At 39.2% G+C, this 20,068-nt stretch overlaps 2 protein-coding genes across 5 annotated transcripts in view; both read right to left on the bottom strand.

Moving 5' to 3' along the window:
• Positions 1-5,276: 5,276 nt before the first annotated feature.
• On the bottom strand, positions 5,277-7,361 carry LOC119240792 (olfactory receptor 149-like). Of its 2 annotated transcripts, XM_054693167.1 has the most exons (3): positions 6,486-7,361; positions 5,533-5,690; positions 5,277-5,301 (listed from the first exon to the last, which is right to left on the bottom strand). In XM_054693167.1, the coding sequence occupies exons 1-2, from the start codon at positions 7,359-7,361 to the stop codon at positions 5,568-5,570; spliced, it is 999 nt and encodes a 332-aa protein (XP_054549142.1). In that variant the 3' UTR covers positions 5,277-5,301; positions 5,533-5,567. The 2 variants fall into 2 exon arrangements, with proteins under 2 accessions (XP_054549142.1, XP_037361409.1); XM_037505512.1 differs by lacking the exon at positions 5,277-5,301 and having other exon boundaries at positions 5,503-5,690.
• The window catches only part of VWA5A (von Willebrand factor A domain containing 5A), a 185,929-nt gene continuing 171,515 nt past the window's right edge, over positions 5,655-20,068 (bottom strand). The window contains exons 18-22 of one of the 3 annotated variants that reach the window (XR_008551064.1): positions 18,341-18,471; positions 15,872-15,998; positions 9,389-9,588; positions 8,135-8,209; positions 5,655-5,690 (exon numbers count right to left, since the gene is read on the bottom strand). Coding sequence is in view for 2 of the 3 variants with exons in the window: in XM_054693164.1 (XP_054549139.1) it covers positions 15,310-15,389; positions 15,872-15,998; positions 18,341-18,471 (338 nt within the window). In the remaining variant the exon portion in view is untranslated. Of the gene's footprint in view, positions 5,691-8,134; positions 8,210-9,388; positions 9,589-11,360; positions 11,559-14,373; positions 15,390-15,871; positions 15,999-18,340; positions 18,472-20,068 lie in introns of those variants that run through there. The other 2 variants (XM_054693165.1, XM_054693164.1) reach the window with 2 other exon arrangements.

Genomic DNA, 20,068 nt, shown 5'->3' with positions numbered 1-20,068 from the left:
TAGATGAGATAACCAGAAGATTTAAATCCCTAATTAGATGCCAATGCTTTCTTTTAAGTGATGTGACATTGAATAGCATAGTATATTACTTTGTTCTCTTTGTTCTGAGTTGTATTTTATATATGTAGTTTTGGCCTCCTTAAGTCCTATTATTTCATCATATATAAATGAGATCATTACTTATATATTTAAGCTCCCATTCATCTCTTTCCTTATATGTCTGAAAGAACATAAAAAATTATCTCTCTATTTTGATAGTGATGCTTTACTTATTGAGAACCTTAAAGAGTTTTTCTAACATTTTGCTAAAAACAAGAGATTTCTTTCTATTGGTATAGTATCGAAATTATCGTTATTGCCATTGATTATATTGTATGTGTGTTTTGCTTTTTAAGGTAAATATTTTTTAAAATATTTTTAAATAGTGTATTTTTAAATAATTAAGAATGTAAAGTACTTCTAAATTTGCGGTTATGAGTAGGGAAGGATGACATGAAATATGTCTTCACAGCAAGCATTGATGGAAAGAATCAGCAAGTATCCAGTTAATTTAAGCCATGAGACTGTCATGGTTGATAAATTGAGCCTTCTGCATTAGCTCTTGAAACTCACTCTGAGTTTCAAATTGCTCATGGCTCAGCTGTTCAGTCTAATTGCCCTGTTTTAATTCTCCTAGACAAAGTCAGCTCTGAGCACTGGAGTATGATTGACAGATTCCAGTGATTCTTTTTTGAGAGTGAGAAGAGTCAACACTCAGAATATATAGCCATTTGAAGCCTTGACTTTAAAAACCCCATGTTTTCACTGTTCTGTCAAATTATTTAATTGCATCATAACTGATAAATTGCATTTTATCACCAACTCTCATAAGCGCGACAATGTCATAGATTTTCCCCCTCTATTTTTTTAAATGCAGTGATTTAAGACTCAACTTCTTGGAAATGCTGGAAAACCTAATGTGAATGAAATTGTACATGAACATATATATGGAAAGGGAGTGCTATGCTAGTTATGTGTGTGTGTGTCTCTATCTCTATGCACACACAGATGTGTGTAATACTCACTTTTTCTTTGGAATAATTATTGCAGACAGAACCCAAACTCAAGATCATAAACACTTTAACAAGCTTTCTTTCAATTCCTGAGCTAATTCCCAGTCTTATTAGCCCACTTTGCCCCATTACACAGCTCACAAGTGGGGACCAAAAATTAGAGGGCAAAAAAAATATTAATGGATGTGAAAAACATCTCATCAGAATCAGTACCTCTGAGATTAATTAATGAAAAAGTTCTCAGTGCTTCCCATAGAGAAATCTTACAATTTGATATAAGTGGCAAGAAGTTTTTATAAATGTATTTCTGTTCAGAGTTTTCCATAACCTACTTTAAGAAGGAAGGACCATTTTCTAAATTTCAGCACACAGTGTTAATAGGAATGAACATAGAAAGAACATGCTGATATCAGCAGCACAAATCATACATTATCCATAGTCACTGGAGTTGAACTGGGCTTGGCAACATTACTCAGGCTATCACAATAGAATACTACAAACTGGCTAGTAGAAAATAACAAAAATTTATTTCCTCACAGTTCTGGAAGTTAGGAGTCTTAAGATAAAGGTGCTAAAAGTCAGTTTACAGCAAAGGACTTTTAGGGTAAGAGCTGCCCCAGATCTCCCTCCCTAACTTGCAGCCTCTTTACATGGCCTTCTTCTGGGTGGGCATCCCCTGTGTCTCTCTTATCTCCCACATTTCATCCTCTTATAATACAACTCCCACTCTGCTCTGGTGAATCCTCTCACTCTCCACACCTCTAGCCTGTACCCCAGTTCTTGTATGCATAAATAAATCTTAAAAAAAAAAAAGAACTTTGGTCACACTGAATTAGGCCCATCCTGAAAGTCTCCCTTGTAAAGGCCCTGTCTTCAAATCCAGTCACCTTCTGAAGTGCTGGGGACTAACACTTCAAATCTGAATTCTGGAGGGATATAACAGACAGGAAGACAAGCTTAACGCTGAATGAATCATTCGCTACATGAATGATTTTGAACAAGTTGCTCAAGCTTTTCATCTTTTTTTCTAATCTATAAGATAAGGATAAATAATAACAATAGGCACTCACCCCACTGACTTATGATAATGAAAGAGGGAACAAAGCCATCTGTTTCGTGCATGGTGAATACTCTAAATACAGCCAACCATAACAAAATTTTACTTTTTTTGGTATCTCAAACATTTCCTCATGATAGTTTTAGCTTATCCTTTTCATCAACAGTATTATTTGGTAACTATCAGCTTGCCTCTCATCTAAGTCTTAGTCGATCTAAATCTTGTCTTTTTGCTTTTTAAAAATTGTTTCAATGAATTCTTGATTTCTGGTAGTAGTTACAAGCAACAATAACATTTTTTTTAACTGAAGTAACATTGCTGAAATACGTAAACACCTGAAAAAATACGTAAACACTGAAAAAAGTGTCAAGTGTGCGTTGTTGAGAATACGTGTATATACTACAGTTAGTTCATCACTAAGAATCTAGTTCTATCCTTCCCCATATAACTGACCTCTTTGACCCTAGTAACATCCCCTTCCTCCTTTGCAAACTATTTTAATATTAGTTTGAATTACAGAAAACTGATAATTCATTGCTGCTTCCTGAATATTTATTGAGTTACTTCTTAAATTTAAGAGTTTACACTTAACTAAAAAAGGTATCTCAGTCCCTACCCCATGTGCATCTCTACCTTTATTTTATCAAGGTGTGCCACAGCTTCAGCCCCAACAGTGGAAATTAGTTTGTTCCTATAACCAGGTTCTATTTTATTCAGTTTCTCCTTCCTATACTTTTTATCCAAGGCTGAGATTATACTTATTCAAATGCAGAAATGTTTTGTTTGTCCATTTTCTGTTTTCAAAGCAAGTAGAAGTTTTGTTTTCACATTTCTGACTCTCCCATTTAATTTTTTTTCTTATTAACTTTTAACATAATCTTTAAAAAAAAAGATTTATTTATTTATGCATACAAAAACTGAGGTACAGGCCAGGGATATGGGAGGTGAGAGGATTCACCAGAGACAGAGCAGGGAATAGAACAGGCAGATCTACTGAAATCTACCCCTGAGGGGAACAGCCGCGCAGGAGAGGTCTGCTTTGCCATGTAGGCAGCTCCCTGGCTGGGGATCGAACTCATGCTGCAGAGGCTGCGGATTGCTTCATAGTGCGGTGCTTAACCTCTTGTGACACCAGGGAGGCCCCAGCATAACATTTTTTACTTTTTTTTAAAGGTGGAGATCCCTTGGTGTTCTTTTCATGCTTCACTAAACCACCTGTGCCCATGCCCCATTTGCCACCTTTCCTCTACTCCTACCCCTCCCCTCCCCCTTCCCTCTGGTAACCATTTTATTCTTTTTGCTGAATTCAAGATTTATTCCTACTATTCTTTGCATATGAATTTTTTTGGGGGGGTATTTATAGTCCACAGATGAGTGACACTATCAGATATCTGTCTTTGACTCATTTCACTCAACCTAATTACCTTGAGATCCATCCAATTTTTCCCAAATGCCACTACTTGGGTCATACATAACCTGATGCATTTTGTGTACCTAAAGTTTGGCCTACTTTAGTGTGTTGTGGTCTATAGGAATCTGGTTTTGTTCCTGAGTTTTGTTGATTATTTGGGTCTCTGATGACAAATCTGACTCTCGATAATTCAGTACCAGGTTAAGTCATGTTGAAGTTGGCTCACTCAGTTAATTCGGCTGAAAGCCTACATGACAACAGGGTGCAGTCTTCAGGAAATTTCTCATTAGAAAAAATGCTCGCATTATGTCACTAACAATTTTAAGTATCATCTCTCTAAAACTGTTATTTCACCAAAAATTGTTATCAGCCACAATGTTTATATTTATTTTTAAAGATTTATTTATTTATGCATACAAGAGTTGGGGTACAAGCCAGAGGTGCGGGGGGTGGGGGGGTGAGAGGATTCACCAGAGACAGAGTGGGGAGCAGAACATGTAGATTGACTGAAATACACTGCTGCGGGGAGCAGCAGGGGAGACAGGAGAGGTATGTTATATATACCATGTGGGTAGTTCCCTGGCTGACTGGGGGATCAAACTCCTGCTGCAGAGGCTATGGATAGCTTCATAGTGCTGTGCTTAAACTCTTGTGCCACCAGGGAGGCCCCCACAATGTTTATATTTAAAGACAGAGAATGCAAGAATGTAATCATTGTCTCTAAATAAATTTCCTGACTTTAGGTAAACATTTCTAATTTCTCCCTGTTTCTGATCTTGAATTTCATCCCAACCCCTGAGGCTTGTTTTCCACAAGGCTGTGATCTCCTGTGTCTCCTGATGGGTGGTGGGAAATCCAGGTTTAGCATTCAAACTCCCATTTCCATGTTTTTGGACAACTCTGGCTCACAAGGCCCCCCAAGGAAACAGACCCATAAATGTAACTGTTGGGTGGCTAGGGAGTAGGTCATCTTTATCTCATTTTTGAGGAGTTTTATTCTCAAGATTAGAAGTTGGTACTAAGTTCTTGTGCTTCATAAATGTACCTTCAGGAAAAGCAAGGAAATAATCATCACAAAATTCAGGAAAATGATGGCTTTTAGACGGAATGAAAGGTATGAAATCAGGCTGGGGACTGCTGCGAACATTCAAGGCAGTGACACCACTGCTCTCTTTCTAATTCTTTTTGGTGGGACCCAAGTGTTATTGTATCATAGTTCTTCATTCTTTACATATTTTCCAGTAAAATCATTTAATTATTTGGAATTGAAAAAATACATTTTAAATATATCCATCAGGACAATGAAGGATGACTTTAGATGTGCTTGTGGAATATTATCAAAACAATCATAAAAACAAAATGTTTAAAAAATAGAATGTAAAATAAAGGGATGGTAAATTATAGACTAGATTATTTCTTAGTGATACAGCATTCTGATAATCACCAGCATTATCATTCCTCTTACTGTAAGTGAACTCGTGAAACACAAACAATGCTATTTTCCTTGCTTAATGTGTATTATTGTTTATAACTGTGACTAAAAACACTCATTTGTGACTAGCTATTTATTCATTTTAGTCCATTTGATTTAGAGCAAATAGGCAGGGTGCCAGCGAGGGCAAGCAATAAACAGAACAGGCGCTGCTCCTGTGAACACTCCCTTGTAAACCTCTTTCCACAAGACCCCCAGGCTGTGGGTAGCCACCATCTCAACTCTACCTTAGTGGCCATGAGATAGGTTTCTACTGTAGCTGCCCTCACCACTGGTTCTGTCTCTCGGGCTGCAGGGAAAATAAATACACAGGTGAAATTCAGAACAGTTATTAACTGTATAACAATTTTGGGGTGAGCAAAAAGAAACAGTGACTGGACATGATAATGAATGTTGCAGAAAGTGTTGGGTGTGGGGAACAGAGAAGCCTTTTAAGGAACCAGAATGCACTTGTGTCACATCTTTAATGTGACACCAAGACTGTGTTTGATCAGTGTCTGGAGAAATGCTGTGGATATACCTTGCTCTGCTCAAAATATACTCTGAACTTCTACTTCAGTATTCTTGCTCATCTTTGACTTCTTTGGTCTGGTCTTGGATCTTGATTCTGTCTTTGCTCTGCCCCTGTGGATTAAGCAGTCTGCTCGGTGGTCTCCATGATTTGGCTGCTGTCTGATTCTGAAAGGTAGAGATGAGAAAAATCTGGTCTTTGCCTCTGCCCACCCTCTTCCAGTGCTCTTTCCATGGCACTGTTAGAACAGACTTCATAGCGTCTTCCCCAGGGTGTCAGGATTCTCAAAGATTTCAGTCATGCAAACAATAACTCACTGTATTGAAATGATACGTTTTCATTCTTAGCATATTCTCAGCCAAAAAAATAAAGATGCCTAGGATTGCAGACCAAAGTCAAAATCTTTCAGTAAACAGAAATGCCAAAGACACCAAACCATGACAGTGTGGACCCTGTGTTGCCCACTGGTTATACTGAGCAATACAGAGCCTGGTCCAGAATCACAGCACAGACACCCTTTTGCAGACTTCCCATCTGCCATTTCCACGTTCTTGTTCACATGCTACAGTCAGGACCTGCTTCCAGGTCCAAGTACAACAGCAAGGGTTTGCAGCTGACACAGCCCACTAGCACCTCAGCTTCACTCACAGAGAACTTGTCCCCGGTCCCAGCTGGAGTCCTCTTTAAACAACTTCTGTAGGTTTTTCTAGGGTGCTACTTGAAGCTTCGACACATCCTTCGACAAGTCTCTTTAACTCACTGTAACTATGTAAATCTTAGACTCCATATTGTAAAATGGAAATAATCATTACAATATCTTCCAAATTTAAAAATATTTTTGAGAACCATTTAAAAGTATCTTATAAGCTATGAAGTGCAGTTGAAGCATTAGCATCTGATCTCTACAACTGCTCAGGAAGGAAGCCCAGATGATGTAGGACCTTCCTCAGGGATGATTTTACCTCCTTATTCCTGAGGCTGTAGATCAAGGGGTTCAGCATGGGGGTGACCAGGTTGTTCAGGACCTGAACCGTTGCATCCAACCAGGGACTGGGGGTTGGTCTTAAGTAGATGAGGACCACCGGCATGTAAAAAAGCAGGATAGCAGTGAGGTGGGCGCTACAAGTGGAGAAGGCACGGCGCCGGCCCTCAGCAGAGCGGATCTGCAGGATGGAGTAGACAATGCGACTGTAGGAGGTGAGGATGAGAAGGAAGCAGCTGAGGGGCATGAGGCCCACGGCTATGAAACCCACCATCTCCAGGGCTGAGGTGTCTGCACATGCCAGCTTCAACATCACAGGGATATCACAGAAGTAATAGTCCACCTCATTGGGGCCACAGTAGGGCAACTGGAAGGTGAGGGTAGTTAGAAAGATGGCCTGAATGCAGCCGAAAAATGATGTCCCAAAGGCCAGGAGGGCACACATCCTGTGGCTCATGATTATCGTGTAGCGTAGAGGGTAACATATGGCAACAAAGCGGTCGTAGGCCATCACGGTGTAGAGGAAACACTCAGTGCAGCCCAGGAAGTGGTAGAAGAAGAGCTGGGACACACAGCCTGCATAGGAGATGGCCCGGCTATTTCCTGAGAGGTAGAAGAGCATCTTGGGGGAACTGACAGAAGGGAAAAATATGTCAAACACAGACAGCTGGCACAGGAAGAAGTACATGGGGGTGTGCAGTCGAGTGGAGGAGATAATTGCCAGAAGGATGATTAGATTCCCCATGAGAGTGAAGATGTAGAAGAACAAAAAAAGGAAAAAGAGTATGGTTTCCAGATCTTCCGTGTGTGGGATGCCCAGCAGGATAAACTCAGTCACCACTGAGCGATTCCTCATAGCTGTGAGAAAGTCAGAGAAGGAACTCAAGAAACCAAAATTGAGCATCAATCTCAAATTAAGATTTTTGCTGATGAGAGCTTTAACTGTGTTTTTAAACAAGAAACTACCATCCCTCTTATGAAAGACAAGATCTGTATCAAAATATCAGGTAATGAGAAATGCGTATCTCCGAGCCAGAGTATGCGTATCATCCAGGCCCAGGCAGAAAGGTTTTCGAGAGAGGTTAGAGGGATAGATTCAGACATTCTCTTGCTGAGTTAGAAAACTTTTTTCACTTTGTTTAATTCATGGATTTTTTTCCCTTTGGTCATATCTGTTTTGAACCCTAATGATATCTTTGAGTAACAAACTGCCAGCTCACAATACTTTGTGATTAACATCAGGAACAAAATTACATTGCAATCAGGATACAGAACACTTCATTTGAATCCTGGCTTTGCCTCTTACTAGCTATATTAGGTAAAACCATTTATATAGCCTCTTTCAAAGACACCATTTTATCCTCAACACAAAGAAATCCGTAATTGCTATAACGAGAATAGGAGCAACAACAAAAATAATGATATCAGAGTAACATTTACAAAATGTCTGAAAACATTTGTCAAAACTGAAAGTCCTAATAAAAAGCGCTCCTTTATTTTATGTATCTCGGGTACTTCTTTAGTGTCTTTCTCTATTTGCAAGTAAGTGCTTTATTGATAACATTGTTGAGTAGATTTAAATCATATCCTCTTCGGATTATATCCTTCCAGACTTGGGAGGGCTAATACCTGCAGCTCTTTCAGGAGATGCTACTTTGCTTCTTCCAAGCCTTTTCATCTTTTCTAAGTGGACTTGAGGCAACTCTAAAATGTTAAACAGAAAAAAAATGGTAGCAGCAAGGAAAGAGCCAAACTACTGTAACAAAGTAAGACGTACAATGACCTACATAAAATAAAGTTGGTCACAGAAGTCAAGAGCAAGGTGTGGGACAGGAAAACACAAGTGACCTCTTCCTCGATAATAATACAAGCAAGACCTAGATGCACGCACTCTCCCTAGATTACTTCCTTTTAAGTTTTTTTCAGATCCCCTTAAGCCCTGTTTGGGACTCAGTGATAGCTCTGAGGGAATAATTAGTCTGCCAGGCTTATCATCATCCAGTTATGAAATAGCAATGAGGTCACCAGAAAGGGGTGCTGTAAAGTAGGAAGCGTTTCTGTGCCTCCAAGTTTGTTTGCATGGTAGAACATTGTTCAATTCTAACTTTATCCTTTCTTAGGGTTGCCTTGTGATATTTGTCTCATTGCTTTTGAAGTGATCTCTACACACACACACACACACATACATTCATATTAAAGACTATTTACTGCATTCCAACAATTAGGCTTAAGACCTCCAAATGTGATTCATATTTTAAAATAAACCTGTGAGAAATGATTATTACTGTTGCCATCTACAGATCTAGAAACTGAAGCTTAGAAAAATTAAGCAAGTTGCCCAAGGTTGTAAAGCTAGTATGTGATAGTGCCAAGACTCAGACCTGTTTCATTCCTTTGTCTGTGCCCTTTGTGAAGAGGAAATTCTGCTTCTGTTTGCATCTGCTTTGAAAGACAGCCTGTCCATTGTTGGGCAGTGGACCCTCTTATCTAGATCCACATCATCATCTTCTAGGATAGTGGAAATATCTTCCTGTCTTACTTCATCCTCATCACTTTCTAGCTTTGTAGAGAACATGTTGTTGATGTGTAATTTAGTTACAGAGTTCAGACAACAGGCTTTTCCCATTCCTGTGACCCTAGACCTTAGTATCCATTCCAAGACAGGAACATTCAAATTACAGAGCCACATTCAACATGGATTTTCCAATCATAAACTGTGGCAAATACCACTGAAATCATGTCTAACTAGAATGACCTAGCAAATGAGTCACTCACCTACCACTCAAGAACTAGGCAAAAGTGAAGATGGCAAAGAAAGAAGAGTGACATTCTGGGGGAGGAATATTGCCCATAACCTAGAGTTGTTAGTGATTGTAGCCTCACCTGAGTAGTGTGTCTGAGCGATGCAAACTGACGGGAGCGTAGGATCACCGCTCCTGGTCACTGCAGGCTCTCCAAGGTCTTTGGTCCTTGTCTGTGATCAGATGACATGATAATCTATGATTGCATAATTCTGTTCACTGTTTAAGTCCATTTCAGGAAAAAGCAAATCCCCAGGAACAGGAAGTTCCTGCTGTGTGGATCTGTTAATGTGTCAGAGACAGAGACTCTTAGCAGTGAGACACAGGCAGAAGTTTGAACCCTCACACTGTCACACAGTCCACCGTGTTACGCTGATAACTCACATCTACTATTTCCAAGCAGAGCACAGTGTGCTCAGCCACAGGAGCTTCAGTTCTCTCATTTATAAGCACTAAGTCTCACAAGGGTTGTCTAGGCAAGACCTGTACGCATGCACTCTCCCTGGATCACTTCCTTAGAAGTTTTTTTCAGGTCCCCTTAAGCCCTGTTTGGGACTCAGTGATAGCTCTGAGGGAATAATTAGTATTCCAGGCTTGACATCATCCAGTTATGAGATAGCATAATGAGGTTACTGGAAAAGGGTGCTCTAAAGTAGGAGGTGTTTCTGTGCCCCCAAGGGTGATTGCATGGTAGAATGGGTTCCAGCTCTAACTATCCTTTGTTTATTTATTTTTTTGAGGCTCTGCATTGTCTATCAGTTGATATCAGTCCCAAATGGACAAATGGGATGTGGCATGGCTAACAAAATATCAGTTAAAAAGGCCTGTTTTATTACTTATTTTTATAATATTTTACTGGCTCATCTGTTTACATAACTATATAATTTCAGGGGTACAGTTTAATACTTCAACATGTGCACATGATTCACTCACCCACCTCCAGACCTCCTGTGTCATCATACCACTGCATTACCCTACCCAACTCTCGGGAAACATTGTGTTTTTTGTAGAGTCTTAGAGATATTTTTGTTGTATTTTGCCAGTTTGTTTGCTTTGGTAATTTATGGTCCACAAATGAGTGAAACCATCCAGTAATTGTCTTCCACTTTCTGATTTATTTTACTTACAGAATCATCTCAAGTTCTGCCCTTTTTGTCACAAAAGGCACCGTTTCTTTTCCAATAGCTGAATCGTTTCCCATAGGGTATATAGATCGCAATTCCTCCATCCAGTCATCCTTTGATGGGCATTTAGGTTGGTTCCATGTCTTGGCTGCTGTGAATAATGCTGTGCACATGGGGGTACATAAATCTTTTCATAGTAGTGTTTTCATTTTTTTTATTTATGCATGCAAGAACTGGGGTACAGGACAGAGGCCCGGGGGGTGAGATGATTCACCAGAGACAGAGTGGGGAACAGAACAGGCAGACTGACTGAAATATACTGCTGAGGGGAGCAGCAGGCGAGACAGGAGAGGTCTGCTGTGCCATGTGGGTCAGCTCCTTGGCCCGCAGGGGATCAAACTCGCGCTGCAGAGGCTGCGGAGAGCTTCATAGTGCTGTGCTTAATCCCTTGTGCCACCACGGAGGCCCTGTGTTTTCATATTCTTTGGACACATTCCTAAAATTGGTATTGGTGGATCATTTAACTATCCCTTCTTAAGGGTGCCTTTTTTCACATTCACATCTTTGTGTGTGGTATCATTTGTCTCATTGCTTTTGAAGTGATCCCTACATACATGTGACAAGTTATCTCTAATATGCATCACTCTTCAAGATAAACCTAATCAGTTAGTAATTCTTTATTATGCATCAACCATCTGTGTTTGTCCCTTAAGTCAGCCCCCTAAAGAGAAATATTCACATACCAGGCACAAACATAGGACAGTGATAATTATAAAGATGTTAACAACCATTTCCAAAGGAAAATGATTGATTAAATAGCTAATAGTCAGTTAATAATTCATTTTAAGGACTAACCTCATGCTGAGTGCTATGTTAAATTTTGATTAATTATGACAATATCTCTAAAAGAAATTCTATAAAGTAGAAAGTGACTTAACTGAGCCTCTTTAATTTCAATGCCAACATTTTTAAAGCATTACACTGTTATGAGATACAGAGATTTCGGTGAAGCAGAAATAAAAATGCAGATTTCAGATGCTTTCAGGGCTAGTAGATAGACTTAATGTATGCTGGTCCCTGTGTTGACTCAGGAATCATGTGCAGATGTGGTTGAAAGATTTCTTTTCACTGTAGGAAGCAAGTTTTTAATTATTAGAAAACATATAGCAGTGAAATAAGGCATCTTGTGGGGTATTTAACTCTTTTGTCACTGGAAATATACAAGAAGATATAAAGAGAATCATCTTTTAGGTAAGCCAGTAAGGATTTTCTTAATTTGAACAAATAATTGAGTTCTTATGAATTATGAAATTAGTTGATTTTATTTAACAGTAAAAAATTTTCAGTGACACTGATCTAACATAACGAAAGTGAACTTTAATGACACTAAATCTACCAAATCTCAGAGCAAAATAACAAATATGACTATAGTGGTTATAAAAGTAAGTATCATAATACCTAGACTGCTCTGAAAGCATTTTTAAAAGAGGAGAAATACACATCACAAAGGGAGTTCAGATGCTACACAGACAGGTTCTCACAGCATGAGAGTGGCCAGTTGGGATGTGTTAGTGAATAAACCACTTCTAATAATAGTTGACATTTACTGGGCATTTGCCATATGTCAGAATTGTGCTCAGTGTTGTCTATTATTTCTTTCCATTTTCACCAGAAATCTATTTGGCAAATATTGTTATTTCCCTTATTTCTAGTAGAAAAAAAAATTTTTTTGTGGGTCTAGTAGAAAAATTTTAAAAGATTTAATCTCAAAGAGTTTAAGCAACTTCATTGATGTTACAGAGTTGATTAATAGAAGAGCTGTATTTCAAATACAGCTTTATAACTGTATGTAACTCTGCATTATAAAGAAAAATAATTTACTATTGTGATATACAAATATGCAATCAATTTTTTAACATTGTTGGCTTTATTTTTTTTATTACATCATTCATTTTTGTACAATATTTGATCTCTCCCCTCAGCTGTAAGCCCCCAAAGCTTCCACCCACCACCACATCACCTGTGAACCATCAGCATAGTCCCTTGTGCTCTTCCCTCCTGTTTCGACCCCTCTCCCTCCTTCTCTCCTGCTGTATGTCTTATTTTTATAGTTTGCCTGTTAGTTTTGTCTTTTTTTTTCCTGACCCCCTGTTCAGTGTCCCTATATTCCTCCTATAAGTGAAACTATCCAATATTTTTCTTTTTCCTCCTGATTTATTTCACTGAGGATAATCCCTTCCAGCTCCATCCATATTGCTGCAAATGGCATGAGTTTATCTTTTTGGATTGCTGAGTAGTATTCCATTGTGTATATGTACCACATCTTCTTGATCTAGTGTCTGTTTTTGGGCATTTAGGTTGTTTCCACACCTTAGCTGTTGTAACTAGTGCTGCAATAAACATACGCATGCAGGTTTCCTTTCTAATTAATCAATCATACTTTGGAGGAACAAGAAGTTCCTAGCATGTGGATCTGTTAGTGTGTGAAGGACAGTGTATGTTAGTTTGAACGCTCACAGTCTGCAACACAGTCGCTCCATCCACCGTGTTATTCTAAGACCTCACATCTACGGTTTCCAAGCAGAGCACCGGGTGCCCAGCCACAGGAGCTTCAGTTCTCTCATTTATAAAAACTTAGTCTCACAAGGGTTGTATAGTCAAGACCTGTGCAGACATGCACTCTCCCTGGATCACTTCCTTAAACATTTTTTTTCAGATCCCCTTAAGCCCTGTTGGTAGCTAATGACTGGATTTTCCAGTGCACTTTTATATTGTGATTAATTTTATCAAGAATTATCTAAGAAAACTCTCATTAAGCCCACTTTACAAATAAGGACATTGGAACTCAGAGCAATTGAGACTTTCCTAAAGTTAGACTGTGGAAGAGTCCAGGCATTCCCAAGCTAAGCTCTCTTTCCACTACATCATCACTGCTTCCCAAAAATGGCTTCATACAGAAAGCAGCTGTCCCTCTCTGAGAGAATTATTATTAATAGATTCATCTTAGAGATTTGGAGGAATCTTCTCCATATCCCTACAAGCATTACTTTTTAAAGTTTGTATTATCTGACAAAATTATGGCCTTAGGTTAAAATGAAAGAGACCAAAATCTTATTCAGCTCATGTGCCATTTCATAAACCACAAGTCCCAGAAACTTCAGTAGGTATTTCTGAGGATCTCTGTCTTGCTCTTGGGTATTTGTGGAGCTGTTTGCATCTTTGTTTTAATCAGAGAAAATGGCTTGCCTGGTTTAACTCCTTTTTCCCTACTCTGGGAATTCAAGTATTGGTATATTTTAGCAACCACTGATTTATCAACTAATCATTCAATGAAATTTTCTAACTGTAAATAGTAGGGCTCAGTCTAGACATTCTTAGTCCAGTGACAGACACCTTATTGTTTGTTGGCAGCGCTGGGATTTGAGTAGACAAGTGAGAGTTTCTTTATCTGTGAAAAACTCAAGCAGGGAATAATTACAAGAATTACAGTGTAAGTTAGAAATGGAAGAGGGCAGGGTGATGGCTACTTACAGAGGGATACATTTCTTAGGCTGTTTTTTTTTTTTTTTTTTTATTTCCTTTCCTTTTCTTTCATTCTCCCTCATGACTTCCTTTTTTTCCCCCTGGTGGTAAAGTACTCTATTGCTTTCATTGCCTTTCTTTTTTTTTTTTTAAGATTTATTTATTTATGCATATAAGAACTGGGGTCTGCTGCACTGTGTGGGCTGCTCCCTGGTCTGCCAGGGATCAAAATCATGCTCCAGTGGCAGGTGATAGCTTGATAACACTGTCTTTAACCCCTGCACCACCAGGACATTAGCCTATAACAGAAGATGTGGTAGGGACATGGTGTGAACAATGGATGCATCACAAAAGTTTGGAAAAACAGGGATAATAAAGCCAATACAGGTTTTGTATGAATCTATAAAAGACCAGATATTACTATGTGCATTGTACAGAGTTCTTTTAATAGTGATAGAACAACAGTTTAGAGAATAATACATCAAACAGGATCATTTCCAGTAGAACAGGATGTTGGGACATAAGCATCAGACCTATCCACAGGGAGTATCTTTCTGCCTTATGAGGTGAGTGATCCAGGTTCAACTCTCAGACAAAGATGCCTTTCAACCTGATTTTCCTTAACAGATCAGACTTAAGAGACCTCACAAGTTCAAGGTTAGACAGGATTCCAGTGTAGCCTTACAAGGATGTTTAATGATAAGAAAAAATTGCTGTCTCCAGCAGTGGTCACTCAACCCAAGTCCTCCAGGCAGAGGAATATAGGTCAGCAAAGCCCAAGCATCACTCATCACGATGGCCCCCCACAAAAACGCCAACTTGAAGTGGATAACTTGAGTCTCCCTCTTTGGGATGTTATGATTATATTGATGCTAATATTGTTTTTTCAACCTCCCCTCCAGCTCTTCCTCCTATGTAAGGATGGAAAACTGCTCAGCTCACCAGTCTGGTCCTGATAAGTACATAACATCAAAGGTGTACAGACAAATGCAATGCAGAGAATTTTCTAATTCAGACATCCCAGACATCAAACTTACCACCTTTGGTCTGGCGTCCATATCACCTATTTTTTCATGTGACCTTTGCATAAGCCTGGGCGGACTATTAAATGCTTTGAATTCCTCCCAGAAAGGGAACAGGTTTAGGGCCACTGACACTAGGCTGAAAGTGCATACTGGAGAGAGGACTATACCCAAAGGGAACCCAGAGTAGAGGCGAGGCAGGGTGGCCATCATTTACTTTTATATCAGCAAACTCATAGGCTAGGTGTCAAATACAAAGCACAGCACAGCAGAAGAGAGGGCAAAGGAAAGGACAGCAGCATAGGAGAGGCACTTGTCTGTCTTCCATGGCACCCTTACAGGACAAAGACAGCAGGATCTACGGGTGACTTCAGGAAAGCAATTGCAGCTTTCACAAGCACGTCCATGCTGGGGCCTAAGATGAAGACAGAAGATTTAGGGCTTTGGGACAGTGATGAGAGGAAATGCTCTTCTCCCAGTCTCCCCTAAACCTCCTTTTTCATCTCTTTCAAGAGTCCTGCTTTTATCTTTCCTCAATACTCCTGACTTCTCTCTTCCTACTGATTTCCTTCAATCTTCTCTGGCTCACAAATACTCAGCAGCAGTGAGATAATTTCTGCCCAAGGATTAAATACTCCCATTCCAGGCTAGTCTTGAGAATGAGAATCCATGGCCTTTCCCTCTGTATTTACCTTTCCCACCCCTAGTTTAAGACTGCACCCCCATCCTGTCAAGGAACAAAGCAGTTGGAAGAAAAGGTCTGAGTCAGAATGGTAGGAAGGGTGGATCCTGGGGATTTTTTGACTACCCTCTGCCAGACTTAGAGGCTCAGCATCTGGCAACATGACTTGCTTCCGAAGGAGGAAAGGAAAGGGGATGATAGGATTGTGTGCCTACCTGCATGGAGGTGAACCCAAGCCACAGCCTTTCGTTCCAGAAGCTCCCACTCGCACTTCAAGTCCTTCCCATTAGCATGCAGCCAGAGCACTGCCAGGATTGTAGCCCAGCTTTGAGCATCTGCATTCTGTGCAAAACAGAGCTCTTAGAAATCCTCAGGGGGATGCAAAGAGCTCCATCCACTCCTCACTTGCCAACCCCCCAACAGTTACTAATGGAGTTATCTGTCCTCTTTTTATCTCATCTACTACATGCAAGGCATAATGCCAGGGTGTGAACCCCAGGGCAATAATCCATTGAGTCTTTTGGTAGAAAGGTCAAGTATAACCACCTGAATAGTGCCTGAAACTCCTAAGACATCCCCCATAAGGATTGCCCAGTTGTGATAAGAGAAACACATCAGTAGTTATTTTACAGTATAAAGTACCTTCACACCTTTTTATTTGTACCCTTATCCTAACAAACATGAGGAATGATCGATCACTACATTTGTAAGAGACAAGAGTCATTCATACAGAAGCAAAATGATTTGCCCAAGTTGACCTTCTAGCAGATGACAGAGCTAGGCCTGTGGCGCCAGATACTCTGATTTGAGTCAAATGGCTCATAGTATACAGTCCAGCCCCACAACAGAGTGGCCTCCCATGAGCCTTTGTATCCTGGGCTCCCTAGTTTATTAATAGTTTAGAGTCAGCAGATTGAGTGTAATTCCCCTTTAATATGATGATCTTTAATATTCAGAAAATAGTTTTCATTTCCTCTCAAGACCTCTAGGTGGTCTTGTTTCAAATCAAAATTTCCAGTTTCTTTAATTCTTTAAGATGGCTGCTTATATCAAAGTAGTATGAATCACCATACTTGTTCTCCTAGTCTAAAATCAATATGGTGATTTCTAAAAGATTTCTTTTGGGGTTATCTAAAAAATCTCTTATTTTCTAACTGTAAAGTTGAGAACTGAAAGCCAAAAACACCATTTTTATTCCTAAGGAGTTTCTTCCCCTCCCCCCAAAACTGCAAGTTATTGTTCAAGGTCTTTGGGAATCCTGATTTTCTTTTTGCTTTATCTCCCCAGTTTTGTCATAGGTAAGTAGGAAAGCAATGGTCTGTGTCTTAGTCTAATCTTCTGAAATGGACCTCTAGAGAATTCAGAACCTGTGGGTCTAAAACTGTTTCAAATTTGAATTAATTCATTAAGTATTAAATGTTTTCAGCTATTTTGTACTCACTTCATGTACTTTTTTTTAAAAAGTCTAATTCTCTACTGAAATTCATCTATACCAGGGCTCTTGATTTCCTTACTTTACTAGCCCAGTTGCACACATCAAAGAAAATGGTAGTTTGGCATGTCTTGTTCTCTGTGAACCCAAGTTAGAATTTCCAGATCTTTACATCTTTATCCAATTGTTAATTATCTGTTCTAGAACAGCATTTTTTAATAGAAATATGATGGCAGAAATACAGACAATTTTAAATGCCCGGGTGGCCACATGTAAACTTATAGAAATTAAGAGATGTAGTTATTTTTCTCAGATATTATAATACATTTACTAATATTAATATGGTCAAAATATAATTATAATACATAATCAATGTAAACTAATTATTGAAGAAACAATTTACATTCTTTTAAACTTGAAGTCAGTATGTCTTTTACAACTATAGCATACATACCCTTGTTAAAAATTATTAGTTCTTCATTTGCATTGGCCACAATTGACTAGTGGGTACTACAGTGGATGGTGCAGTTATAGGCTATTGGAATTTGTCTCACATTAAACAATTTCTCAATTAGAAGGTTTAGTAGGGTACCTTGAAATCCTGGAATATAATTTATCTTTGCCAGCACAGTTGAACAGACTTGAAATAAGTAGGTCATCTCTATTACTACTTTACCTATTCAATGCAATTTTGCTAATTTCTGGATAACTTCCTTCAATATGAAGAGGAACAATAATGTGGGTTCTGAAGAAAAAGAGTCCTAGGATTGAATCCAGCTCTGCTGCTGATTGGCTGGGTAAACTCAAACACATCATTGTACATACCTCTCTGGCTTTTAGTTTCTTCATCTAGAAGCAGCAACATGATTAGGATTTACCTAATATAATTATTGTGTGATGAATAAATAAGATCATGAATGTTAAGTGCTTAGCTCAGTGCCTGACTTAGAGAAACTTCCCAGTAAATATTGGCTATTATAACTACAATGGCAGGGAATATAGTTCATATTGGAAGAGGACTATTGATTTCCCTTTGCTATCCTTCAACTCTAAACCATCAGTGTGTCCTAGCAAGAACATTAGTTTGTTGTCCTTTCTGTTCTAACATTCCTAGAAAACCCTTTTTCCTAGAAAGTGAGTCTATGGCCCATATTCTCCTTCCTCAGGTGAGTCGTAGTTGACCTCAATTCTCAATATTGACCCTAACCCTTCACCCCTAAATATTCCTTTTTTTTTTCCCTCCAAAACTCACCTTCACAGGGAGAGCAGCCAGGATATCTGACAAATTCATACCTAGGACAATGGCCAAACCTTCATCCAGATCCCAGGAGCCATTTGCTTTTTGGAGGGAAATCAACTGCACAAGGTAATTATCTCCAAAGACTGAGAGAGCAAAAAGAGAGAGGATAAGAAGTGAAGGCGTTCCTGGTCCCTGGAATATCTGGGAGACAGATCTGAATTCAGTGATAGGCTATAGCAAGAGTGCAGAGCTAAGCGGACCCCTATGTCAGACCTTCTCCTAGGAGACAGGCAGAGTTTTGTGATGATGTAGGTCAGCCAGGTGATGTACTGACTCCAAGAGAGATATATTAACAAAATCAGCAAAAAGGAAAGACGGGGTACTAAAAAACTCACTTATAGTGCTATTTAAACCATTACCTGGTGCTGTTAGGCATTTAAGCTTTAGGTGCATTAAAAATTCTAGGCAAATAGAGCTTGAGTTTCAATTATCAAAACTTTCAAACGAAAGTAGATCTACAAGAAGCAAAGAGCAGTCTAATCTAGTCTAGTGTTAAATCCTGGTGGCGTGAGAACTGCTTAAAGACCACATGATGTTCATTGAAACCATCTCACATCTGGCTATCAAATGGGATGATGTACTTAGAGCAACTTAGAAATTAGTAGGCAAAAACTAACTAGAAAAACAGTTGTCCTCTATTGGCAAAATAAATTAATACCTTAATTTGAATTTCGACTAACACTCAAAATGTAATAGTTTTGTAATCAGTGGGAATCTTTGTCAATTGAAGGGAATAATGCCTAGTGTATGAAGAAGAAAGTAAAATACTTGGAAGGCCCCTAATTGGCTCCCTATAAATAGTAGTGCTAATTAATTCACAAAAACTAGCATCATAACACTGCTGGGTAATATTTTTTCTTTCATGTTGGTAAAAGAATTCATGAGAGAAAAAGCTCAAAGCAGAGATATCCTACAATATTGGGCATTAGAATGCCATGGGAGACCAACAGAAAATCCAATCAGTGGACAACACTAGAAGGTTCTCATGACAGCCATAAGAGGTGAGTAGCCAAGCAGTTGAAGTAACTAATGCTCTGAAAATGAATTAATTTGCCTACCAACGCACAGTAATTGGGAGTACAGAATCCACCTTAGACCTCACAGTCTTTTCTTTAAGTAGCAGCCTAAGGAGAATGGACAAGTAGAGAGAGTGAGGCAAAGAAGTTTAAATAAACAAGTGCATGCTACAACTCTTGCTCCAGAAATTGTAAAGACCAAAAAGTTGTTGTCTTTAAGCCTATTTTAGTAGAAAATGAATCCCCTCTTCAGTTAGTAAAATGTCCCTTAACTCATTTTGTCCATGAAAATCCCAGCTGCTCAGAACACAATATCCAAGGAACGCTGATGACAGAAAGAAGGTCCTCAGACAGTATCAGGAAGACAAATTTCAAACACAACTTGGGCCATGGCAGCCAAGGTAGTGGGGGCACAAACATGGTGGCAGCTGAGTTCTATAGGAGGGTCCCAGCCTATAGGCAAGGCTAAGATAGCAAAGGGGGAGTGTGTAACTAGCACTTGACCTATACTCCACTGGAGTAGGTTTTAGGATCCTGTACTGTAAATTAAAGCAGCTGGGCTGACCCTACAAATACAGAGACTTAATAAATCTCACCCTGTCATGCTTTGCAAGCAGATTCCCTTCTTGGTAGCAAAGCCCCCAAGACAGCAGAGCATTAAAAA

The sequence above is a fragment of the Talpa occidentalis genome, unplaced genomic scaffold, assembly GCF_014898055.3.
Source record: "Talpa occidentalis isolate TD23 unplaced genomic scaffold, MPIMG_talOcc4v2.1 talOcc4.12, whole genome shotgun sequence".
In the NCBI taxonomy this organism is placed as follows: domain Eukaryota; kingdom Metazoa; phylum Chordata; class Mammalia; order Eulipotyphla; family Talpidae; genus Talpa; species Talpa occidentalis.
This window is presented reverse-complemented; position numbering and strand designations above follow the sequence as displayed.

Coding starts and splice junctions, on each gene's coding strand:
- LOC119240792 (XM_054693167.1), bottom strand. CDS start 7,361: ATGAGGAATCGCTCAGTGGTGACTGAGTTTATCCTGCTGGGCATCCCA. Junction 5,691..6,485: donor ACAGCCTCAGGAATAAGGAG/GTAAAATCATCC, acceptor TCTACCTTTCAG/AATCAGACAGCAGCCAAATC.